At 32.5% G+C, this 20,422-nt stretch overlaps 4 protein-coding genes across 4 annotated transcripts; 2 read left to right on the top strand and 2 right to left on the bottom strand.

Annotated features, from left to right (window-relative positions):
* The first annotated feature begins 1,371 nt into the window (after window positions 1-1,371).
* LOC126666685 (zinc transporter 11) lies at window positions 1,372-3,479 on the top strand. The gene is made up of 2 exons (XM_050359524.2): window positions 1,372-1,981; window positions 2,727-3,479. The coding sequence occupies exons 1-2, from the start codon at window positions 1,525-1,527 to the stop codon at window positions 3,281-3,283; spliced, it is 1,014 nt and encodes a 337-aa protein (XP_050215481.1). The 5' UTR covers window positions 1,372-1,524; the 3' UTR covers window positions 3,284-3,479.
* A 495-nt stretch (window positions 3,480-3,974) lies between these two features.
* Window positions 3,975-7,674, bottom strand: LOC126670695 (uncharacterized). Its single transcript, XM_050364506.2, has 6 exons — window positions 7,287-7,674; window positions 6,330-6,672; window positions 5,053-5,137; window positions 4,875-4,961; window positions 4,540-4,782; window positions 3,975-4,301 (listed from the first exon to the last, which is right to left on the bottom strand). The coding sequence occupies exons 1-6, from the start codon at window positions 7,430-7,432 to the stop codon at window positions 4,225-4,227; spliced, it is 981 nt and encodes a 326-aa protein (XP_050220463.1). The 5' UTR covers window positions 7,433-7,674; the 3' UTR covers window positions 3,975-4,224.
* A 1,349-nt stretch (window positions 7,675-9,023) lies between these two features.
* On the top strand, window positions 9,024-11,617 carry LOC126666830 (uncharacterized). The gene is made up of 4 exons (XM_050359704.2): window positions 9,024-9,424; window positions 9,620-9,815; window positions 9,952-10,626; window positions 11,271-11,617. The coding sequence occupies exons 1-4, from the start codon at window positions 9,267-9,269 to the stop codon at window positions 11,460-11,462; spliced, it is 1,221 nt and encodes a 406-aa protein (XP_050215661.1). The 5' UTR covers window positions 9,024-9,266; the 3' UTR covers window positions 11,463-11,617.
* A 5,076-nt stretch (window positions 11,618-16,693) lies between these two features.
* LOC126670007 (poly(A)-specific ribonuclease PARN) lies at window positions 16,694-19,824 on the bottom strand. The gene is made up of 7 exons (XM_050363657.2): window positions 19,377-19,824; window positions 19,179-19,285; window positions 18,661-18,947; window positions 18,450-18,560; window positions 18,124-18,250; window positions 17,767-18,040; window positions 16,694-17,627 (listed from the first exon to the last, which is right to left on the bottom strand). The coding sequence occupies exons 1-7, from the start codon at window positions 19,751-19,753 to the stop codon at window positions 16,811-16,813; spliced, it is 2,100 nt and encodes a 699-aa protein (XP_050219614.1). The 5' UTR covers window positions 19,754-19,824; the 3' UTR covers window positions 16,694-16,810.
* Between the last annotated feature and the right edge of the window lie 598 nt (window positions 19,825-20,422).

Here is a 20,422-nt window from a genome sequence, read left to right as displayed (position 1 = left end):
GAAAAATAAGAAAAAGTTAAAAATGAAGTCTGAGTTGAAAATAAATTTAGATTCGGCTGCAGTTTGGAAGTGAATGAATATGATTAGATTTTAATGTGATCAGCTGCAAAGTTGCTTTCAAAAACTGACGGCTTGGAGGGTGAAGTCTTCCATTACTGACCCAGCTTCACGGCAACGCCAATGTTATGTGGTACCCACCCCCCTTCATTTTTTTTATTGAGGACGGAGAGGGTATCGTATAACTCCAATATTTAACCAATTTTTATTTTCTTGGTGGGGTGGGAGTAATTCTTTTTATTTAGATTCGGATAAAATGTTCTTCTAAAAAAATTGATTGTCAAAATGGGGATGACATCCTTAATGTCAAACACAAAAGATTCGACTGGGAAGTTAAAGAAACAGAATATTTGGGAGCAAACAAACGATATTTAAAAAAAATAAATTCTTACGTGATAGAAACGGTATTTATAAAGAATTTATTTTCATGTCCCATATTATAGAATAGTATCATTTATTTACGTTTCAAAATTAAATATCAAGTATTTCAATTTTCAAACTTGAAATCTTGTCACATTTAAGGTAAGTAGATGTACTTTAGCCTAACTTTTAAGAGTTTGTATTTTTATTTTGGAGGATGATTTATTAACATATTTCTACACTCTATTTATTTGATGGATTTTTTTTATTCATTATCAAAGTTAGTGTTGTGATGATGAATTTAGAGTAAAAAAAATTACCTTTCACCATATGATAGATTATATTAGAATTAGTTTTAAAATATGTTGTCAATTAACTATTATAAAGTATTTAAAAATAATCATCCTAAATCATCTGATTCTTACAATTCCATCCACGATTCTGATGCCATTAAAGAAAAGATTTATCGTCTCATCATAAGCACTTATTGTAGTATTAATTCCGATTCTTTATGTAAAATTGTTTATTATGATGTTCTAAAAAATTAAGGCACGATTTGAACCGAGTGATTTTGAATTAGATGAATAAAATTTTAAATTGTGAATAATCAATGAATTTTATGAAAATTCATCATTTGATACAAATAAATATTTTTTAAAATTCATGAATTCTGGCAACCCTTCAACCTCTAAAAGATCTCATTCCCACCTTTTAGATGGAAAGATCGAAATTGTATATTCAATTTAAATAACAAAATTTATAAATATATTAATTTTATATTTTATAAATTTAATTAAAATTCTAAATTTTAAAACTATCAATCCAAACGGTCCTTAAATTGTTTTTTTGGAACAAAATAACAGGAGAAATAATTAGCTTATCTCCTGGTTGTGAACTAAAGTAGAGGAGTAATAATTAGCTTATCACCTTGTTCTGTACTAACAACAACATCAACAACTAACCAATTACCTGTCTTAAATGTCATCTCTTTTTCTTAGTACAACTCTCTCTCTCTGCAGTACAATAATACGACACAAAATCTAACCCCTCCACCTATCAATACTTTTATACATAATTTGAAAATTCAAGAATTTTAATCTGCAATACATGTCTCGATTTCTCCTCATTCTTGTCTTCTTCCTCTCCCTCCACCTTCTGGCCACCGCACACGGCGGCCACGACGACGAAGACGGTGGCAGCGATGACGACGCCTCCCCGCCTGTGAATTTAAGAGCAAAGCCGCTAATATTGGTGAAAATATGGTGTTTAATATTGGTTTTTATTGGGACTTTTATTGGCGGGGTGTCGCCTTATTTTATGAAATGGAACGAAGGGTTTCTGGTGGTGGGCACACAATTTGCTGGGGGGGTGTTTTTGGGTACTGCTTTGATGCATTTTTTGAGTGATGCTAATGAAACTTTCCAAGATTTGACGAGTAAAGAGTACCCTTTTGCTTTTATGCTGGCTTGTGCTGGCTATTTGTTTACCATGCTAGCTGATTGTGTTATTTCTTATGTTTATGGCAAGGATAGTTATCGTAATCATGCAGAGTTTGAGCTTCAAGGTTAGTATCTTTTCTTTCAATTGTGATGAGATAATGTGTTTTTTTGTTGGATTTTGTTAGGTTTGATTCTTTAGTTTCTTTTAGTATTTTCAATTTGGGAAGTTGGTAATCTATGTGTATGATCAAAGATCAACAAAGATTCATTTTGCATGAATTGGTAATTTTGTGTCAGTTTACACTCTAATCTGACAGGCGAAAGTGCAAAAATTGATTCCAAATTGGCAAGTTGGTGGTGTTTTTGTTCAAAAGTTTCTAACTTGAACTCTTTTGATCCTTTGTGATAAATTGGAGGGGTGATATGAACTTTTGTATAGATTAAAGATATTAAGATGAGTGATGATGGTATGGAAATGCTGTCTCATATGTTCTTGATGTGGTTTTAATGTTTAAATAGTAGTACTACTTTAATTTGATTGTTCTAGAAAACATTTGGCACTTCAAATAGTTTGAGACATTGTATTTCGACCTGAGAATCTCAAATTCGATTTTACGTTCGCCACATTAATAAGAAAAGGAATGAAAAGATTTGACACTGAAATTTCTTGTTTTTAATCTTATCTGACTATTAGAATGTAGGGAACTGCGGTTATGTTATACGGAAATTTTCGGTCTTATATTCCGACATTTCACTTTCATCTCTAAAAACACTTTCGGAACTCTATATTTCATTTTCTCGTTTTTGTTTTCTATTTTCAGTGTTTTTTATTTCGACATCTGCTGTTAACTTTTCCCCTCTTCCCTGCAGAGAGCGGCGATCGTGTAAAAACAGATCCCAACGGCGTGAGTGCTGCCTCTGCAAATTCCAAACTTTCAAATCTCAGCTTATTCGGAGACAGCATTTTGCTCATAGTCGCCTTGTGTTTCCACTCGGTCTTTGAAGGTATTGCAATCGGAGTTGCAGAGACGGAAGCAGATGCATGGAAAGCTTTATGGACAATTTCTCTGCACAAAATATTTGCAGCCATTGCAATGGGAATAGCTCTTCTCAGAATGCTCCCTGATCGCCCATTATTTTCGTGTATCACCTACGCTTTCGCATTTGCTATTTCGAGTCCGGTTGGTGTGGCTATCGGGATTGTCATAGATGCCACGACTCAAGGTTCTGTGGCAGACTGGATATTTGCTATATCTATGGGATTGGCATGTGGAGTGTTTATCTATGTTGCAATAAATCATCTTCTAGCAAAGGGTTACGCTCCGCCGCTGCAAAAGTCGGTTTCGGTTGACACTCCCCATCACAAGTTCTTGGCAGTGCTGTTGGGCATTGGGGTAATTGCTGTTGTGATGATTTGGGATACCTAATGGTTTTTGCTTCACAGATTATCACAAGTAGGTTATAGAAATAGTATCAAGATATATTAGAAAAGCAATTCCTAGTTTTTGTATTTGTGCACAAAATAGTTCATACAATTCTCAAACTATGTAGCACAGAATTAGAAATGTTGAAACGAAAAATGATATTTTTTACTTGAATATATTAAATTGGATTAGTTGCAAATTAAGTTGTATACGAACTTTTAACTTTGACAATTTAAAATATAACTACCATTTTTTTTTCACAATTCAAAATAGCGATCATTTAAAAGTGGAGTGTTTATCCCATGCATTGGTTGTGCCATGTCATAATTACAACAAGCCAATGGGGATTTGTGATAGGAAATCTTTCATTTATTACTTAATTTTTTTATTATGAATTTTTCCACATGGCACGAATGACATGGCGCAACGGTTGCGTGCAATAATTTTTCTTAAAAGTGGCATGTGATTGCTACCACGGTTTCAGAGTCCACTTTTTTTGACAGGAAATTAATCTGTATTTCGAATTGTAAAACAGCAACTCATTGTTAAAATAAAATTTTCATGTTAAAATTGTAAAACACAGTAATTGTTTTGCAAATTAACCCTATTATAAATATAGAGTTTCATGGACTTCTCTAAAAATATAAATGAATTGCTGAAGCATAAAATTAGAGAATTTTCAGATCAATATAAATGAAGAAGAAACAAATCAGTTGAATATTATTAAAAGAGAACCTAACAATGGCCTTTATATAAGGGAGAATTGAATTCTCAATGAACTTGAGGAAGTTAATGCTACAAAACCTTCATTATCTTAAGAAAATCTCCTTCCAGATTTGATTATGTGAAACTATATCATCATAAACTCAAAGATTTCGCTAGCTGCCACTTAAGTTAGACGCAGGTGCAAGAAAAAAATACATTACTTAATTTATGTCAGGGATCTAAATGTCCGTATGGAACAATTTTTCGAGGCAAAACGTAACTATAATTGGGCCAGCCAAATCCCCAACAGCACAACCTGCAAAATAGTTCACAAATTAACTCGGCTGCTAGGGGACTACATGACAGGTAACCAAGATTATATATTGTATACACGGAGAAATTCGTATATAGACTCTGTCCACTATGCCATTCGTGAACAGAGCCAATCACTGCAAAACACATCATAGGCTTCGTCATTGGATGACATGGTGGACAGAGTCTACCTAAGCATTTTTGTATGAACGTTATCAAGCAAGCAAAATAGATGTACTTACCTATCCACTGTCCCGTTGAAGGACGAATTGTGGCGGAAACAAGCCCTGCTCCAATGGAAGCAAAAATTAGTGACGAGCTACACGAGATAGTAACACTGGTAACTTTTTTGCCAAGAGCTTTAACTTGTTCGGCTTGATCAACCTTATTATCTTCATCTTCAGATCTTGCTAAACGAGAAAAGAATCGGTAAACTTCAATACCGACTTGTACAAGCCATGAAGCGGCAACTCCTAAAATGTGCCCTGCTTAAACATATAACACATAAAGAAGTTAGATTCCCGGGAAAAAGCAATTGGACAAATAATTACTCACAAAGCGGGATAGAGCTCACGACCTCTAAATGTTGTTCTGCCGACTCTGAACATATAGACAACAGCAGGCAATCCTCTATCAGCTTTGCGTACAGCTGACTTTGGTACATCTGCAAAATTGATCCAATCAATTAGGCGATTTGGCGAAGGAAGAAAAAAAAGATGATCTACAATTTCAAACTACTATGTTAATTAACGCACCTTTTAGAAGTTTCCAAGCCAATCGCTGTGAAACATAATGCACAGAAAGCCTTTCTAAAATCCTTCTTGTGGTTACAACAGTAGTCTAACACAGCAAATAAGACATATTTCAGTAAACTATTTCAAGAAAGAAAGAAGCAGTTTGAAAGCTGGTAAAAGAAACGATCCTTCAAAATAATTTTCTCGTTTTTGCTAAGCGTGGTTACCAGCCAAAAGTTACTATTGTTAAAAGATCAAATAGACGTCAGTAATGAACTTCATTGTTTCCCAAGTTGTATTCCAAAAAGTTTGTAGAGAAACAATTTGCTGTAATAGGATGTAATAGAATTCGGGGTTCCATGCAAATTAAATCATGAACTTTTAGCGTGTTTTGTAATTACAATAACAACTTCAGATCCTGGCAATGACACACAAACTATCATTTGTTTAACAATTCGGAACACAAAGCAATAAAGAAAATATTGATGTGGACGCCAGAGTATACACTGTTTTGGGCCTTTTGGCATCCACAACAGCATATTTTAACGGAATATTGCCTAGTCTTCCAAATTGCAAAAAATGATAGTTTGTATATGACATTGTCAAGATTTAAAGTACGTGTTGTAATTACAAAACACGCTAAAGTACATGATTTATTTTGCAGTTAACCCTAAAACTTATAGAACAAGACATACATAACTCCTTGACAATAGCTTAGAAAACATATGAGACAAACACGAGTGTTATAGCGTAGGAAGTATACTTGGATGTAGTGAAGCTGGAAAACAGCTGCACAAACATCCAAAAAGAGCCATTCTGAAACTGCAATTTAAACCAAAGCTAAAGCTTTATACACTATAGATTGTCATCTAGAAAAGTTCCAACTCCTAAATAAGACCTAAAGAAGAAAACTTCAGATATAGAACAGCAATGTTACTAACACAAAAAAGCTCTCATAGTGTGAAAGATCCCTCATAATTTGATGATTAATTTTTTAAGCCACGACTCAATTTTTATAATAGCAATTTCAACCATTCCAAACAAACTCCTGCTTAAATACTAGGACGTATAATTTTAATTGACAACATTCTTCCGTGTATCTGGATTTTTTAGACATTGTTAATACATTACGTGCCAAAGCTGCCGTCTTTAATTCCCAACCCAAATCCTAGTTGCTAAGAACAAACAATAAAATTGAGGGAACATGTTGCATTATATTAGTACATTATAATTTGGCAAACTCAACATAAAACCGGAAAAACAAAGTGCTTGCAAGTTTGTAAAGCCACAAAACTCACCTCCCGAACAATTTGCTTCACTGATTTTTGGAAGGGAACAACCAAATCTAAACGCCGTTCTTCCGGAGCATCCTGCAGAAAGTCTTCATCATCCTCTTCTGTAATTGAAGTAGGCTCCAGAAGTGGCAAATAGAACAGCAAAAATGACCTTAGGGATGTCATAGCTAGTTGTTTCCATTCAAAAGCTGAAAGAAGAGGCTTTAATTCAAAATAGTACTCCTTAGTTGTATATTTCAAAGAATCATGCTGAAAAATATTCCCAGAGGCCTTCCGTATAGTAGAAATGTAATCATCAGATAGTGCCGCGCCAGCATCACAATGCGCAACTGGGATCTTGGTAAAACTGGAATTACAAACCAGAGTCAATCTTCATCATTAGCTACATTATAACATGAAAAAGAGAATACAATCATTTACAGACACAAAAGTAACACGGACACTTCACTCGATCAACGTTTCCCGTTTCGGAAACGTGTTGGACACTGGCATTTTGGAGACGAAACTTCAATTTTAATATAGACAACCTTAAACTGATTCTGTTTTTCCGTGTCCGTGTTCCATTTATCTAGGTAGCACGGTAAGCCTAATATGAACTGAAAAAAAGTGAATGAAATACAATCTTCAAAATTTTATCAGTGGCTCCACAGTCAATAAACCTAAAAAGCACGGAAAACTTCGAGATGCGTTTCCCGTTTGTGAAACATTTTGGTCACCGGAAACTCTCAAAAACTCATAAATTGTCATAAATCTAAATTTAATCTCATAAAACTCAATACTAAATAATATATCACCTAAAAATCCTACATAAAATTGCAGTATACACCCATTATTTCAGCAAAATAAAACAATCCAAATAAATAAATAATCTGAATTACTATAATGCATACAAATACAACACACTGTCTTTTCCAAAACTACCAAAATAAGTAAATACAGAGTGAGGATAAAGAAGGGTACCCAAACAAGAACCGAGAAGCAAAAGGAGTACCGGCAGCTGCCACGGAGGCGGCGGCGACGGAAGCGGCGGAGGAGGCAGAGAATTTAGGTGAGTAAAAGTTGTGATTTTTCTTTAACAGATCTAATACTAAAGCTATACCCGCCATTGTTTTATTGTTATGTGGTCAAATAAATAACAAATCAAACAAATAAAAGTCCCTTATTGTTATATTTTAGTGTATGATCAAACTATCAAGAAAATAGCTAAAAGCAGTGAAAGATTGAAGCTTTGGGATTTGTTTGTGTAATTGGATAAATGGGTTTTTGAGATTTCAATTGGGACACCCAAAAGATTGGGCGTTTATTTATTTATTGGAAGCTGGATTTATTTGTTTATTACTGACAAACCAGAATCGGAGAAGTTAAAATAGGTATGAAATAGCCATACTTAAACAAAAGCTCATCGCGGTTCCTAAATTTATATATCGGAACTAATTAACTCATATTCTAATTTTTTTAATCAAACAAAAACAATACTCCACTTTGTAAATCAACAAAGGATGATAATCTTCGGTTGTAGATTAATTAACTTTTAAATCGGGTCATTGCGGTCTCTAAACTCGTTTATTTTATACAATTTGAAAGATAATTGAGCTAAAAAATAAAATATAAACTATTTTTAATTAATTAAGATGATTAGATATGAATTTTTTCATTTGATATATTATATGACGTAATTATAAATTTTTACTTTTGATAATTATAAATTACTCTTTGCTTGTTATTAATTCAAAAATTGAGAGGATAAGTGTTCCAAAAGTAAACTAAAAGGGTTTATTTGTTCAATTTTAAAATAATAAGGGTTTAATTGTTCAATTTTAAAAATATGGGGGCTTAATTGTGCCCAGATAAAGTAAAAGGGCTGATCTGTATTTTTGAAAAAAACTCAAGGACTTTTTTATACCTTATGTCTTCTTTTAATAAATTGCTTTTAATGACTTCTAAATCTTATTTTATATTTTTGTGTTGAAATATTTATAAAATATTTAGAGAAAATAATTAATATTTAATATGGAATTAATGTTGTTAAAATATTTTAGAGCGTATTTTAAATTAAGATTATTAAAGTTAATTACTTTTTAATATAAATAATTAAAACTTTTCACGCAACCAGTCTGATACTGCCTTTCAAATTTACATAGGTAGTGTTTTATGGATTGAAATTTCTTCAAATTCATTTTGAATTTGAGGGGGTTAAACAATGTAGATAAAAAAGGTACATTTGTAATTAAATTAATCTACATCATTTATCTTACAATAAATGATATAAATTGTGAATGTGACCCCTCAAATTTGAATGAACGTGAAGGAATCTCAATCCGTATTTATTCACTCTTAGTAATCATCTTTTATTCTACGACGGCTCACACCTTAATCCGCCCCCAAACACCAATGACAACGACTTAAGTAGCAATTTACCACAACTTATAAGCAATGGGCAATTAACACATAAATTAACTTTGTTGGCAAATCAATACACGAACTTGGTGATTTTTACAAGTTTAGGGGGCAAATTTCCAATTTAAAAGACAATTAACTTACAAATTAAGGGGGTAAATTGTTAAAATAGGGCAAATTACCCATAATCACCAAGTTCGTGTACTGATTTGCCCATAAAATTAATTTATGTGTTAATTGCCCATTGTTTATAAATTTAGGGGGCATATTGCCACTTAAGTCCCAATGACAACATAGAACATTGGAACTACTAAACTCCGTGTTGTGTCTGTTTGGTTAAATTTCAAAAACCCGCCAACTAAGGACTTTCATCTTCTCCAAAATCAAAATCCCCAATTTTCAAATTTCACTTCTTTTCTCTCCGCATTCATCAAATCATACCCTTTTCTTTAATCAAACCGTCTGAGTAATTAATCCAAAATCAACCGATCACCCAGGTTTTATTAGGTGTTTTATTTTCTGGGTTTTTTACTGATTGAGGAAATGAACGTCGGAGACTTAAACAAAGTATGGGAAATCAAAACCCTAAAGAGAAAACCTGGAGAAGAAGAAGCCAAAAAGTGTCTTGAAAAAATTGCCAAACAAGTCCAACCCATTATGCGTAAACACAAATGGCGTGTTAAAGTACTATCGGAATTCTGGTATTAATCATTTTTTTTATCTGGGTATTGATTATTTAGATACAAAGTTTGATTTTTTTAGTAGATTTTCAAGTTTGATTTGTGAATTTTTGTGGATGCATTTGTTTGTTTTAGAAATTTGAGTTGTTTGATTGATTGAACTGTGGAAGTTTTGTTATTTGTGTGAGTTTATGGATATGGAATTTTTTGTTGCAGTCCGAAGAATCCGGCTCTTCTGGGGTTGAATGTAGGAGGAGGAGTGCACGTCAAATTGAGGCTTCGTAGACCGAATAGAGATTTTGATTTTTATCCATATGATATGGTTTTGGATACTATGCTTCATGAATTATGTCATAATGCTCATGGTCCTCATAATGCCAGTTTCTATAAGCTTTGGGATGAGTTGAGAAAGGTTACGTTCTATTTTGTGATTTGATTTGTATGTTTTTGAGTTAAGAATTATTCGCAATATGCATTATCTTGTGCACTTTTTGTCGACCATTAAGAATATAAGACGACTTTGCTTGTTTTGCTGATTCTAATGACAGGAATGCGAGGAGCTTATTTCAAAGGGAATAACTGGTTCAGGGGAGGGGTTTGATATGCCTGGTAAGCGATTGGGTGGGTATTCTCGACAACCTCCGCTCTCATCACTTCGTAAAACAGCGTTAGCTGCTGCAGAGAAGAGATCAAAATTGAATTCTATCTTACCGTCTGGACCAAACCGTCTTGGTGGTGATAACGCCATTATGGCTGCACTTAGTCCAATACAAGCGGCAGCAATGGCTGCAGAAAGGAGATTTCAGGATGAGATGTGGTGTGGTTCTCAGTCTACTGAAGCTTCTGAGGACGGAGAAAGCTGTTGTGATATTGGGGATGACCTTGTAGGTGTGAGGCAATCTGCCGGATGCTTACAGACAGATAATTGTAAAAAAAGAAGTCATGAATCAAGTAATAGTACAGAATTTCAATCTTTTAATGGACATTCAGAGTCCAATTTTGTAAATTTGACCGCAGATGTTTCAACTTCGGGATCAAGCTCTGATCTTCATTCCATACCTAAAAAGAGAACTTATAACTCGTACAGCAGTCCGCTTTCTGGTTCTGCGTTTGTTGATTTAACGGGTGGCTCATCTCTGGGGTCAGTATTAAATCATAATGTAGCTCATAATCAAGAGGAGAATGCTATGTGGGAGTGTGCAGCTTGCACATTATTAAATCCAGTAAGTAATCATTACGATTACCTTATTTTAGTTAGTTCATTAAGATGATAAGATGATGCCATTTGTTATATTTTGTGGCTGCAATTTTGGTTTGTACATATTGCGTGCTCATTTGAGGTTGCATGCGGATTGGCATAATGTTTTCTGCAGACTTTGAAGTTAGAGCATAGATCTTGAGCTTAACTTTGATTCTAAAATTTGATTAAAAACAGTGCAGTGGAGTTGCATGAATAACCACGATTTTATACAGGATACAATATTTGGAGATTTTTCAGGTTTCTTATACTAGTTCATAGATTGTACTAAATAAGACAAGACCATTTCTTTCATTATCATTGCCTGTGGCATGAAAACACGAAACAATATCTTTTACAAGAATAGATTGTTAACTTAATGTAGATTTTCAGAGTTTCAAAAGCATTTTTGAAAATGACCGCCGAGGCATAGGACTCGAGAAGTTCCTGCTTAACATAGATAACTGCTAATACTTTAAGACTTTAAGTTTATTTTTGGTATGAATCTCACTTATTATACTTTCTGGTTTGGTTCCATTGTTTATCTCACTAATTGCTTTGAATAGGTTAGTTCCTACAAGTACTGACTTCAAGTATTTTTGCTTGTGAATAATGCTGAGTTGATTGCAGCCATTAGCTCCAATCTGCAATGTCTGTAGCACGGTAAAGCCGAAGGATGCAAGTATAAAAAACAAAACATGGTCCTGCAAATTCTGCACATTAGAGAACTGTGTAAAGTTGGACAAATGCTTGGCTTGCAATGAGTGGAGATATTCTTACGGGCCACCTATATCAACTCCGGCACCTAATGTCGGCACGTGAGAGGTGGATAGTCTATGAACTCTTAATGCTAAAATTAATAGATCATTTTGGGTTTTATTTGATTTGGAAATTTTGGCAATGATGTGTATACTTGGGTGCCCATTGACAACATTGGTTCCATTTCCTAAAGATAGCCTAAGTTTTCTTCATTATTATTTTAGCTAGTTAATCCCCGAAAACGGGTGCACCACCGTGTGTTTTGCAGATTTTGTAGAGAAGAAAATGCAAATTACTCGGGAAGTCTTTTTTTTAAGCTGGCATTTCAATGGTTTAATCATGACAATACATTTGATTAAATTAGTACAGTTCATGACTTCATCATTTGGAATTCATTTGATTTTTCGAACCAAAAAATTGAACTAAATTGAAAAACCAACTAAAACTGGCCTGTTTAATTTAATTTGAGATATTTACAGTTCTTTTAAAATTTGTAAGTTTAAATTTCAGAAAAATGTCAAAATTTTAGTTTGATTTCAACCAAATGAACACTACTATGATACAATTGCTATGACAAGAATGATGAAGGAGAAGGAATTGAACAATCCTAAGATGATTTCTTAGGTTGATCAACATTCAAAAATATTTATAATATGCATGTTGTTATTCTTGATTTTGAAGAACAATGATCACTAACAAGAAATGGAACAAATTATCGAGTAAATGATATAAAGTTATAAACATTGGGCAGCAAAAAGTTCGTGAGTTCAATTTTTTCCATAAGCCCTAAGTAGCATTCATATCTGGAAATTTGTGTTGCCCCATCTTAAATGGATCATATACACTTAAATTAAACACACATTCAACAACTTAAACAATGTTTGAGTAATTTTATTGAAGTTTTAAACAATGTTATCAAAACCGGATCGGACCGGTCGGTCTGACCGGGGTAACCGGAAATCGAACTTCTGTCCGGTCCAGTTAGATATAAAAGTCAACTTTTTCAAAAACCGGTCAAAAACCGGATTAAACCGGGAAAATCCGGTTTTTGATCAAGACCGGCCAAACCCGGTTTTCAGAAAAATTGGACTAAAAAGTCTCTTTTTTGTCCAGAGAATATTTTTGTGGTCCCTTTTTAACATATCAACATCTCATGTATTTATTTTTTGGCATAATGTCTTAAAAAACCCTGAACTTTCATTCCCTTTTCAATTCTATCCTGACGTTGTAAATCAGTCAATTTTACCCTATTTTGTATTTTTTCATTTCAATTGTACCCTAAAGCATAAAATTGACTTTTTTTTATTTGGCAAAAATTCTCTAAATTGATTCTTTTTGCATTAGGTTAATTTTTTATATTAAATTGACCATTTATTAAAATTGACAAATTTTCTACGTCAGGGTAGGATTGAAAAGAGGATGAAAGGTCGGGTTTTTTTTAAGGTATTAAGCCTTATTTTTTTCTCTCCCTTACACACATTTTACTTTTTACATGCATTTTATTTTTTTTCTCTCTCTCATATACACACTTTCTTCTCTCTCTTCCACACTTTTCTCTCTCTCTCTCATAATAACTCACATTTTCTCTTTCATATACAACACTCCTTTTTTTTTCTCTAACAAAAGTTAATTATTCTACATAATTTTAAATATTAATTATTATTATTATATTTCACATAACAACATTTGTTAAAATTAATCTTTATTTCTCATATATGATAATTATTCAATATACTCTAAAATATTAATTATTTATAATTATATTTTAATTTTTACATACAAAAATCTAAAAAAATGGTATTATATAAAGGCCTAATTACTAAAAAAACTCTCACCTTGAACTTTTTTTTCGTTTACACCCTGACCTTGTAAAAAAAATCATTTGCACCCATTTTTATATTTTAGATTTCATCTCTACCCAATACAAAAATATAATTGACAATTTAATGAATTAAAAGATGAAAAAATAAAAACAATTAAATAAAAGATTTTATCATACGTCTAATTAGTATATAAACATAAATTAAAGGATTATTATAAAAAAAAATTCAAGTGAAAAGAGGCAATTTTAGTACTTTTGGGTAGAGATGAAACCTAAAACCCTAAAATTGGGTACAAATGACCTTTTTACAAGGTCAGGGTTTAAACGAAAAAAAAGTTCAAGGTGGGAGGTCTTTTAAGTAATTAAGCCTTATATAAATATTAAATAAATATTTTATCATATATTTTTTATAATATTATATATTTTTACTTTTTAAAAATGTATATTTAATAAAATTAAAAAATCTGATCCAACCCAGTTGAACCGGTCGAACCATGAACCCCCAACGAAGCCGGTTTCCGTTCCGGTCCAGTTTTAAAAACATTGGTTTTAAATTCAAACATGACAATGTTTATTTAATAGATTGACACGAATTGTTTCACATGTTTACTAATAAACATATCATATTTACACTTAAAAGAAAAACATATTTAAATCATTTAAAGTAAATACAATAAAATATTAATTAAATACATAAATATAGTTTTACATATACGTATGAATATATTAATTTGATATCTGTAGATACTGCCAAAGGTAAGCAGAGGGCAAGTACTGAAATATTAAACAAGCTTTCAAATATTTATTTTATGGATATATTTAAGTCGTATATAATAAATTAATCAATCACATAATTAATTAAATAAGTTTAAACGTCTTCTTTACCAGTTATGCTGGTTAAAATCATTTGACCTGATTTTTCCTGATTTTAAATGGATTGACTTATTCATTATCCGAATTCATATAAACTCAACCAAAATTTACTTTTTATATCATATCGATTAAAAGTATTGTGTCGTATCAATATTAGACCGCGTCAAAAATTGTCGGCCCTATATACAATACGGTATAAAATAGGCTTCTTTAGATAAGTACCCTACATGACTATACTTAATTAGATTTTTACTGTTGACCAAAAAAAAGTTGATGACATACTTTTTAAGTTTTTAAATTGCACAAATAACTTTATGATATTTGAGGATTACTGTCAACTATAAAAAAGGAAGGAAGTGGTTATAAGAATCAAAATCTCTTACAAAATCTCAAAGCATAAATATGTAGCAATTAATATTCAAGAATATTTAATAATCCTTAATTATAGCAACTGATAATTTGAATTATATGCCATAAACGGTAAAAGGGAAATTAAAAAAATAAAATGATTAAAAAAATGAAAACAACAAGCATTTAAGAAACAAAACAAATCCAGCAAAACAAGAAATTCAAATGCAATTCCCATATATAATGGCAAATACATGATTATTCAAATACATGATTCTTAAAAAACAAATAACAATTTTTTTAAACCAGCTGTAATTATTTTTTCAACAAAAAAACGATTTGATTTTTTTTTAAATAATAAAATTTTACTAATAGTTACCTAATGGTTAACTAATATGAAAATTAACAAATTTTTTATTTTATAAATGCAAGAATGACAACATTGAAAGTTCTGATATGACGGAGTATGGAAGAAAGATCTTTATGTAGACATTGGTTTTACTTTTCAGTTAACTAATAGTATACTACGAATCATTAAAAAATATCAATTTGTTCTTAATAACTTAACATTAGGTTGAAAAATAAAGTTAATATGAAATTAACATCCAGTTAACTAATAGTATGACATTACTCATTAAATATGCACTATTAGTTAACTATTAGTTACATATTAGTTAACTGTAATTAAAAAAAGTAATTATCAATATATATTCATATTTTATATAAAAAATCATACAAAGTTAGTTAATTATTAATTAACCATTAAAAAACATATAGTTAACCTTAATTATTTTTATATCATTGCTAATATTCCAATTACAATAAAAAAGACAACAGTTGCCAGCCACCGCGCCTTCGTTCATCATTCGCTTTCGTTCATCGTTCGCTTATCTTCGTCCCACTCCAACGACTGTTTTCTTCGTTCAACTCAAACCGCCTTCGTTCATCGTTTTTTTCATCAGTTTGACAGAAAAAAAACTGCAATATAAAAAATAACAAAGACGATTCAAAAACTTTAGAAATGCTTGCAAAATTAAAGTTTCTGTTATAAATTAACTAATAGTATACTAATAGTTACCTAATGAACTCTAAAAGCAATAACATATAAGGAGTTTTTAGAACAATTACCTTGACATCAACGGATTTCTTGACGTTTCTGTCGTCTTCTCCATGGCTTCATACCTGCGATTTTTGGACGTACGGCGGCAGCTTGGCAGCGGCGGGCTTGAGACAAATAGTGGCTGACGGCTGCAGCAAAAGACGAACTCCATGGCGACCGCGATGGCGGAGGGCTTGCGTCGGAGGCGGGCTGAGAGAGATGAAGATATTTCTCGGTTGGAGGTGGTTTTTTGGCAGCCCTTGTTTTCGCCATTTTCAGAAGATATTCAATCTAATTTCTAAACAAAATGGGGAATATTTTGTTAATTATAGGAGTTACAGATTGAAGGCAAGAATCTAGGGAAAATATATGAGGAAAAGGAAAGTGCATAAAAATTGTGGGTGTTACTAGAAATAACAGTTATGTATTTGTCAAATTTCAAAATCTTATTTGTGAGATAAATAACTTGTTAAATCAAAAAACAAAGTTCCCAACCGTAAAAAACTAAATTGAATTTGCTGCCAGTATAAAACTAATTATTTTGACCCAAAATAGTATATGGGCTAATTTTCTCTATAAAATAAGAGTGTTAATCTATCGTCACGTGACGTGGTGGCTTTTGCTAACCAAAAAGGCCAAACCGCAAGTATTTAGTTATATCTCAACGCACTTAATCTTTATTTTTTTTACACCGCAATTTCAAACTGATTCTAGAAAACACAATTTAAAATCAATTTAGAAAGTGTTGCTTATAAAAAGGGTTTTAAAAACAGTTTTTAAAACATAATTTGCAACAGTTTTTAAAACAGTTCCAAAAGATTTCAAACAGTTTTTAAAAACACATTTTGAAACCGTTTCTAAAATATTTTTTTTAAAAAATAAGTATTACTATAAACTCTTAATAAAAAAAATTAATTTTCAAAATAAATAAATAAATAAATTTTCAACCTCAGAATATTTTTTGCAAATATTTCTAAAACAGAGTATTTTGACAAATACTCTTAATTAAATGCTGGAATGCAATTTATCTATATTTATTCAAAGGTCTAGTTTCAGTTTCATGAGGGTCCTAAATTTATTGTACATAGCTTTGTATATGCATATTAAGATGTTATCATGTTATGGACATTACTCTTCTATCATGAGACTAAATTTACACCAATGTGAGATTTGTATTTAAAGAATTAAAATGATTTCAACTAATACCTTGTACAGAACTACAAATTTGTTTAAGATTTTCTAGTCAAAAACGATGTTAGCAAATTAGTATCACAATTGAGTACTTGCCCTCTGCTTACCTTCAGCAGCATAAAAACATTCAATAACCTCATCAGACAATAATCGATCCGTTGTACTCGATCCATTGTCTCTTGCATGTTGATTGCCTACCTCACTCTTTTTCGCAGAAGTTGATTTAGCAGTTGTTGTCTCCTCCGCCTGAGCCTCTACCAACTTAGTCTTCCATTTAATACCAATCGCCTCCGCTTGATCTGCAAAACGGACTTTAGAGATCGGTGAACTGCAGATCTCTTTATAAGTTTCATAACCAGCCGCACACGTATTTCCACCTTCCAGTAATTTTGATAGAGGATGCAAAACAGAGATAGGATCATTACTTCTGTCCAAGGATTCTTTCAGAACTAAAAATTCCGAGACCAACTCTGGCTTATTGAACTGAACAAATACTGCAGTTTCATCAACATGAAAGATGGATGTAACAGAGTTTGGGCCGAAGACTTTACATATGCAATCTTTTATCGCTCCTGCCTTGAGTCTAGATGGAAATCGCCAGATTAAAACAGTATTCTCAAACAACACGTTTGTATGTCGCTTTCTGAGGCCGTTAGATCCTGAGGACTCTACGACTCTACTACCGGTTCTTAGATCAATAATGTCCCAATTAATCCAACTTAGATACAGATGGTTGATGTGCTTCTGGAGCTTTTCATTATGGGCCAGATTCTCGGAAGATGAATGGAGCTTAAAATCGACGCCGAGGTGGCTGCATATCTGAGCGAAGACACACCCTGTCATAAAAGCATCATATCCAGCTTCATGTTTGACTCCAGATCTCCAACTGGAGGATCTGAAAATAGATAATCAATCTTAGCTTAAAAACTAAATTTAACTTCATTTCTGACATATCTTACAAACATGTAATATAGCAAATAGAAAATTTAACCAATTTATTAATCATATACCAGATAAAAAGGGAGGAAACAAACCTTGTATCGTCCACTTGAACCTCTACATTAACAGATGGACGAAAATCCAGATCACTGCCCTTCTGTGAACCTGCAGCAATTTTTGGACATAGTAGAGAAAAGGCTGATGAGAGTGATGTTCTTGATTTCTTCATTCTTTGAAGGAGTACATTATCGCCATTCAAGAGAACTTTAGTATCAACAATGTGTGGGAAGTACTTGTTAACTGAGGAAACAAATTCTTCAGCAGTTGGAGGGAGAGGACCTAGGAATTTGCTGTGTATGTGCGCAATATCTGTGCAAGAGAAATTATTCATCGTACTATTTTATCAGATCAAAATGAATTTTCTTTTCAACTATAAGAAAAAAAATGCTTACCCAGGAAGCAATTGTGACCAACAATCAATTTCTGTGCAGAAGAAAGAAGATCAATAACATGACGAAATCCAATTGTATTATTGATTTTCATCTCAGCTCTTTTACGACACTCAGCCTTCACCTCTTCCTGAAAGATTAAAGTTGAGAAGCATGAGCCCTGCCTTTTCAAATATAAATGCTGAAGCCACAGATTTCATGTTTTTCTTGGGTCGCATGTTTTTTACCGGATTTCAGAGCTGACATACATGAAACAGATGCTACCCAGAAGTGATAGAATTTCAAATCAAGAGATATATGAACACAACATATATATTTTACACGCTTACCATAAGTGAATCTTTGTCATTTTTGGAGTCTACATATACGACTAAATCTTGGACAGAAGAACTATGACTACCACCCACATAAGCAAGATCTTTAAAATGCTTCTTAGTTACCTGCATATTTTCATTAGTCATCTTTAATTAGTGATCAAATGAATCATGAACAGAGAACAGCAAACATTTTCTTTTAAAAAAGTGGAAAGGTGAATATTACCAACTGAATCAACTTAAGCTGATGCGAAGTAAAACCACTCAAACAAAGAGCCGGACGCATCTTATAGAAAATGGTTTCAAACTGAGACTCCCCCGCCTCATTTCTATTCTTCATCAAACCGTCACGCCATTCACTCAATCTGTTCTTCATTCTCTCACTAAAAAGAACATCGGTTATACCGACCAATGGCACATCTCTAACTTCATTGAAATTAGTATAATCCTCATATCTCGAATTCAATCGTCTTAATTCTTCCTCTTCCTGCCGTCTGGATAAATAAGACACTCCTGATATTAACCAAAGACTGTAAATCTCCCAAAAAAAAGAAACAAAATATAAATTTTCCGCATCCATCGCCAGTAATCAATCATGTACAATTCAAGTAACCATTTCATTTCCAAACACAAGAATTACCAGAAAGAACTGAATTAAATTCTTGCAAATTTAGACTAGCAGGTAATTTAATTAGAAATTAACAATTGAAAATAACAGATTCAAATTTCAATTACAAAAATTACCTTCCCGTATACAGATATTGAAATCAAATTGATATTTAGCTAAAAAATCCAGTGACGTGGCCTGGCACAAAAACTCATTATCTTCACGGAATATGAAGAAATTATACCTGTAATTAACAAAGAACACAGTTCATCAATCCAAAACCAAAACGACATCATTTTACTCATAAAACGCAGAGAGAGATAGAGAGAGCTTACGGATGAGCTATAAACGATTGGCAAGTTGAGTCCCAATGAAAAGGACAAACGCCGAACTGAACGACGGCGAATTTTTCAGCGGAATCTTTCATTTTAAGGTAACGGACGTCAAATCTATCGTATTCGAACAATTCACGCCACGGAGCGGAGGTTATTCCGGTCATTTCTAGGTCAATCGCGATAAAATCGGCGGCTCTGACATGGTCTTTGAGGTCTGCGAGTGAGGAGTTGAAGTTTGCTTTAGTTACATGTTTAAGAGGAAACGACGGCGTAATGTCTGCGGTGGTGGACGCCGCGGCGGCGGTGGGGGAGGTGGGGGAGGAATATGCACGTGAGAGAGCACGTGATAATAATCTGAATGGCCATTGTTTGGCCATGTTTTGAGCATGGCGTAAATGAAGGTGGGTTTTGGTTAGAAAGGGTTTAGCGGAGGAAGAAAATTGAAGAAGAAACATAATTATAATTACTTAAAAAACCTCTTAATATTTTTTCGTTTATACCATGACCTAGAAAAAGTTCATTTGTACCTTTTTTTTGATTTTTTGTTTTCAACTCTACCCTAAAGCACTAAATTGAACTTTTTTTATCTAGAAAAAGCTTAAAATAATCCTTCATTTTTTAACTTATTTGTATTTTTTCAAATAGAAAAAAGATGATATAACCCTTCTATTTAATTATTTTTAATATTTTCATCCTATAATTAATTAAATTGTCAAAAAATAAAATTTTGGGGTACAATTGAAAACGAAAAATCAAAAAAATGGTACAAATGAACTTTTTTCTAGGTCAGGGTATAAACGAAAAATTATTTTAAGATGGAGTTTTTTTAAGTAATTACGCCTTAATTTTTTGGGGCATCCTTGCAAAAACGGTGCCGTTTTATTTTCTGATAGTGCACGTAAATTAACTTTATTAAGGTGAAATCAATTTAATATATTATACTTTGATAAAAAAAAACTATAATAAGAAAATGTAGATTTATTTACTAAAGATTATATTTTCTCAATCTATTTAACTTTGATGAATGATATTTAGTTTAATTAATT

The sequence above is a fragment of the Mercurialis annua genome, linkage group LG2 (assembly GCF_937616625.2).
Source record: "Mercurialis annua linkage group LG2, ddMerAnnu1.2, whole genome shotgun sequence".
NCBI classification, from domain to species: domain Eukaryota; kingdom Viridiplantae; phylum Streptophyta; class Magnoliopsida; order Malpighiales; family Euphorbiaceae; genus Mercurialis; species Mercurialis annua.
The sequence above is the reverse complement of the archived record's forward strand: the minus strand, read 5'-3'. Positions and strand labels throughout refer to the sequence as shown.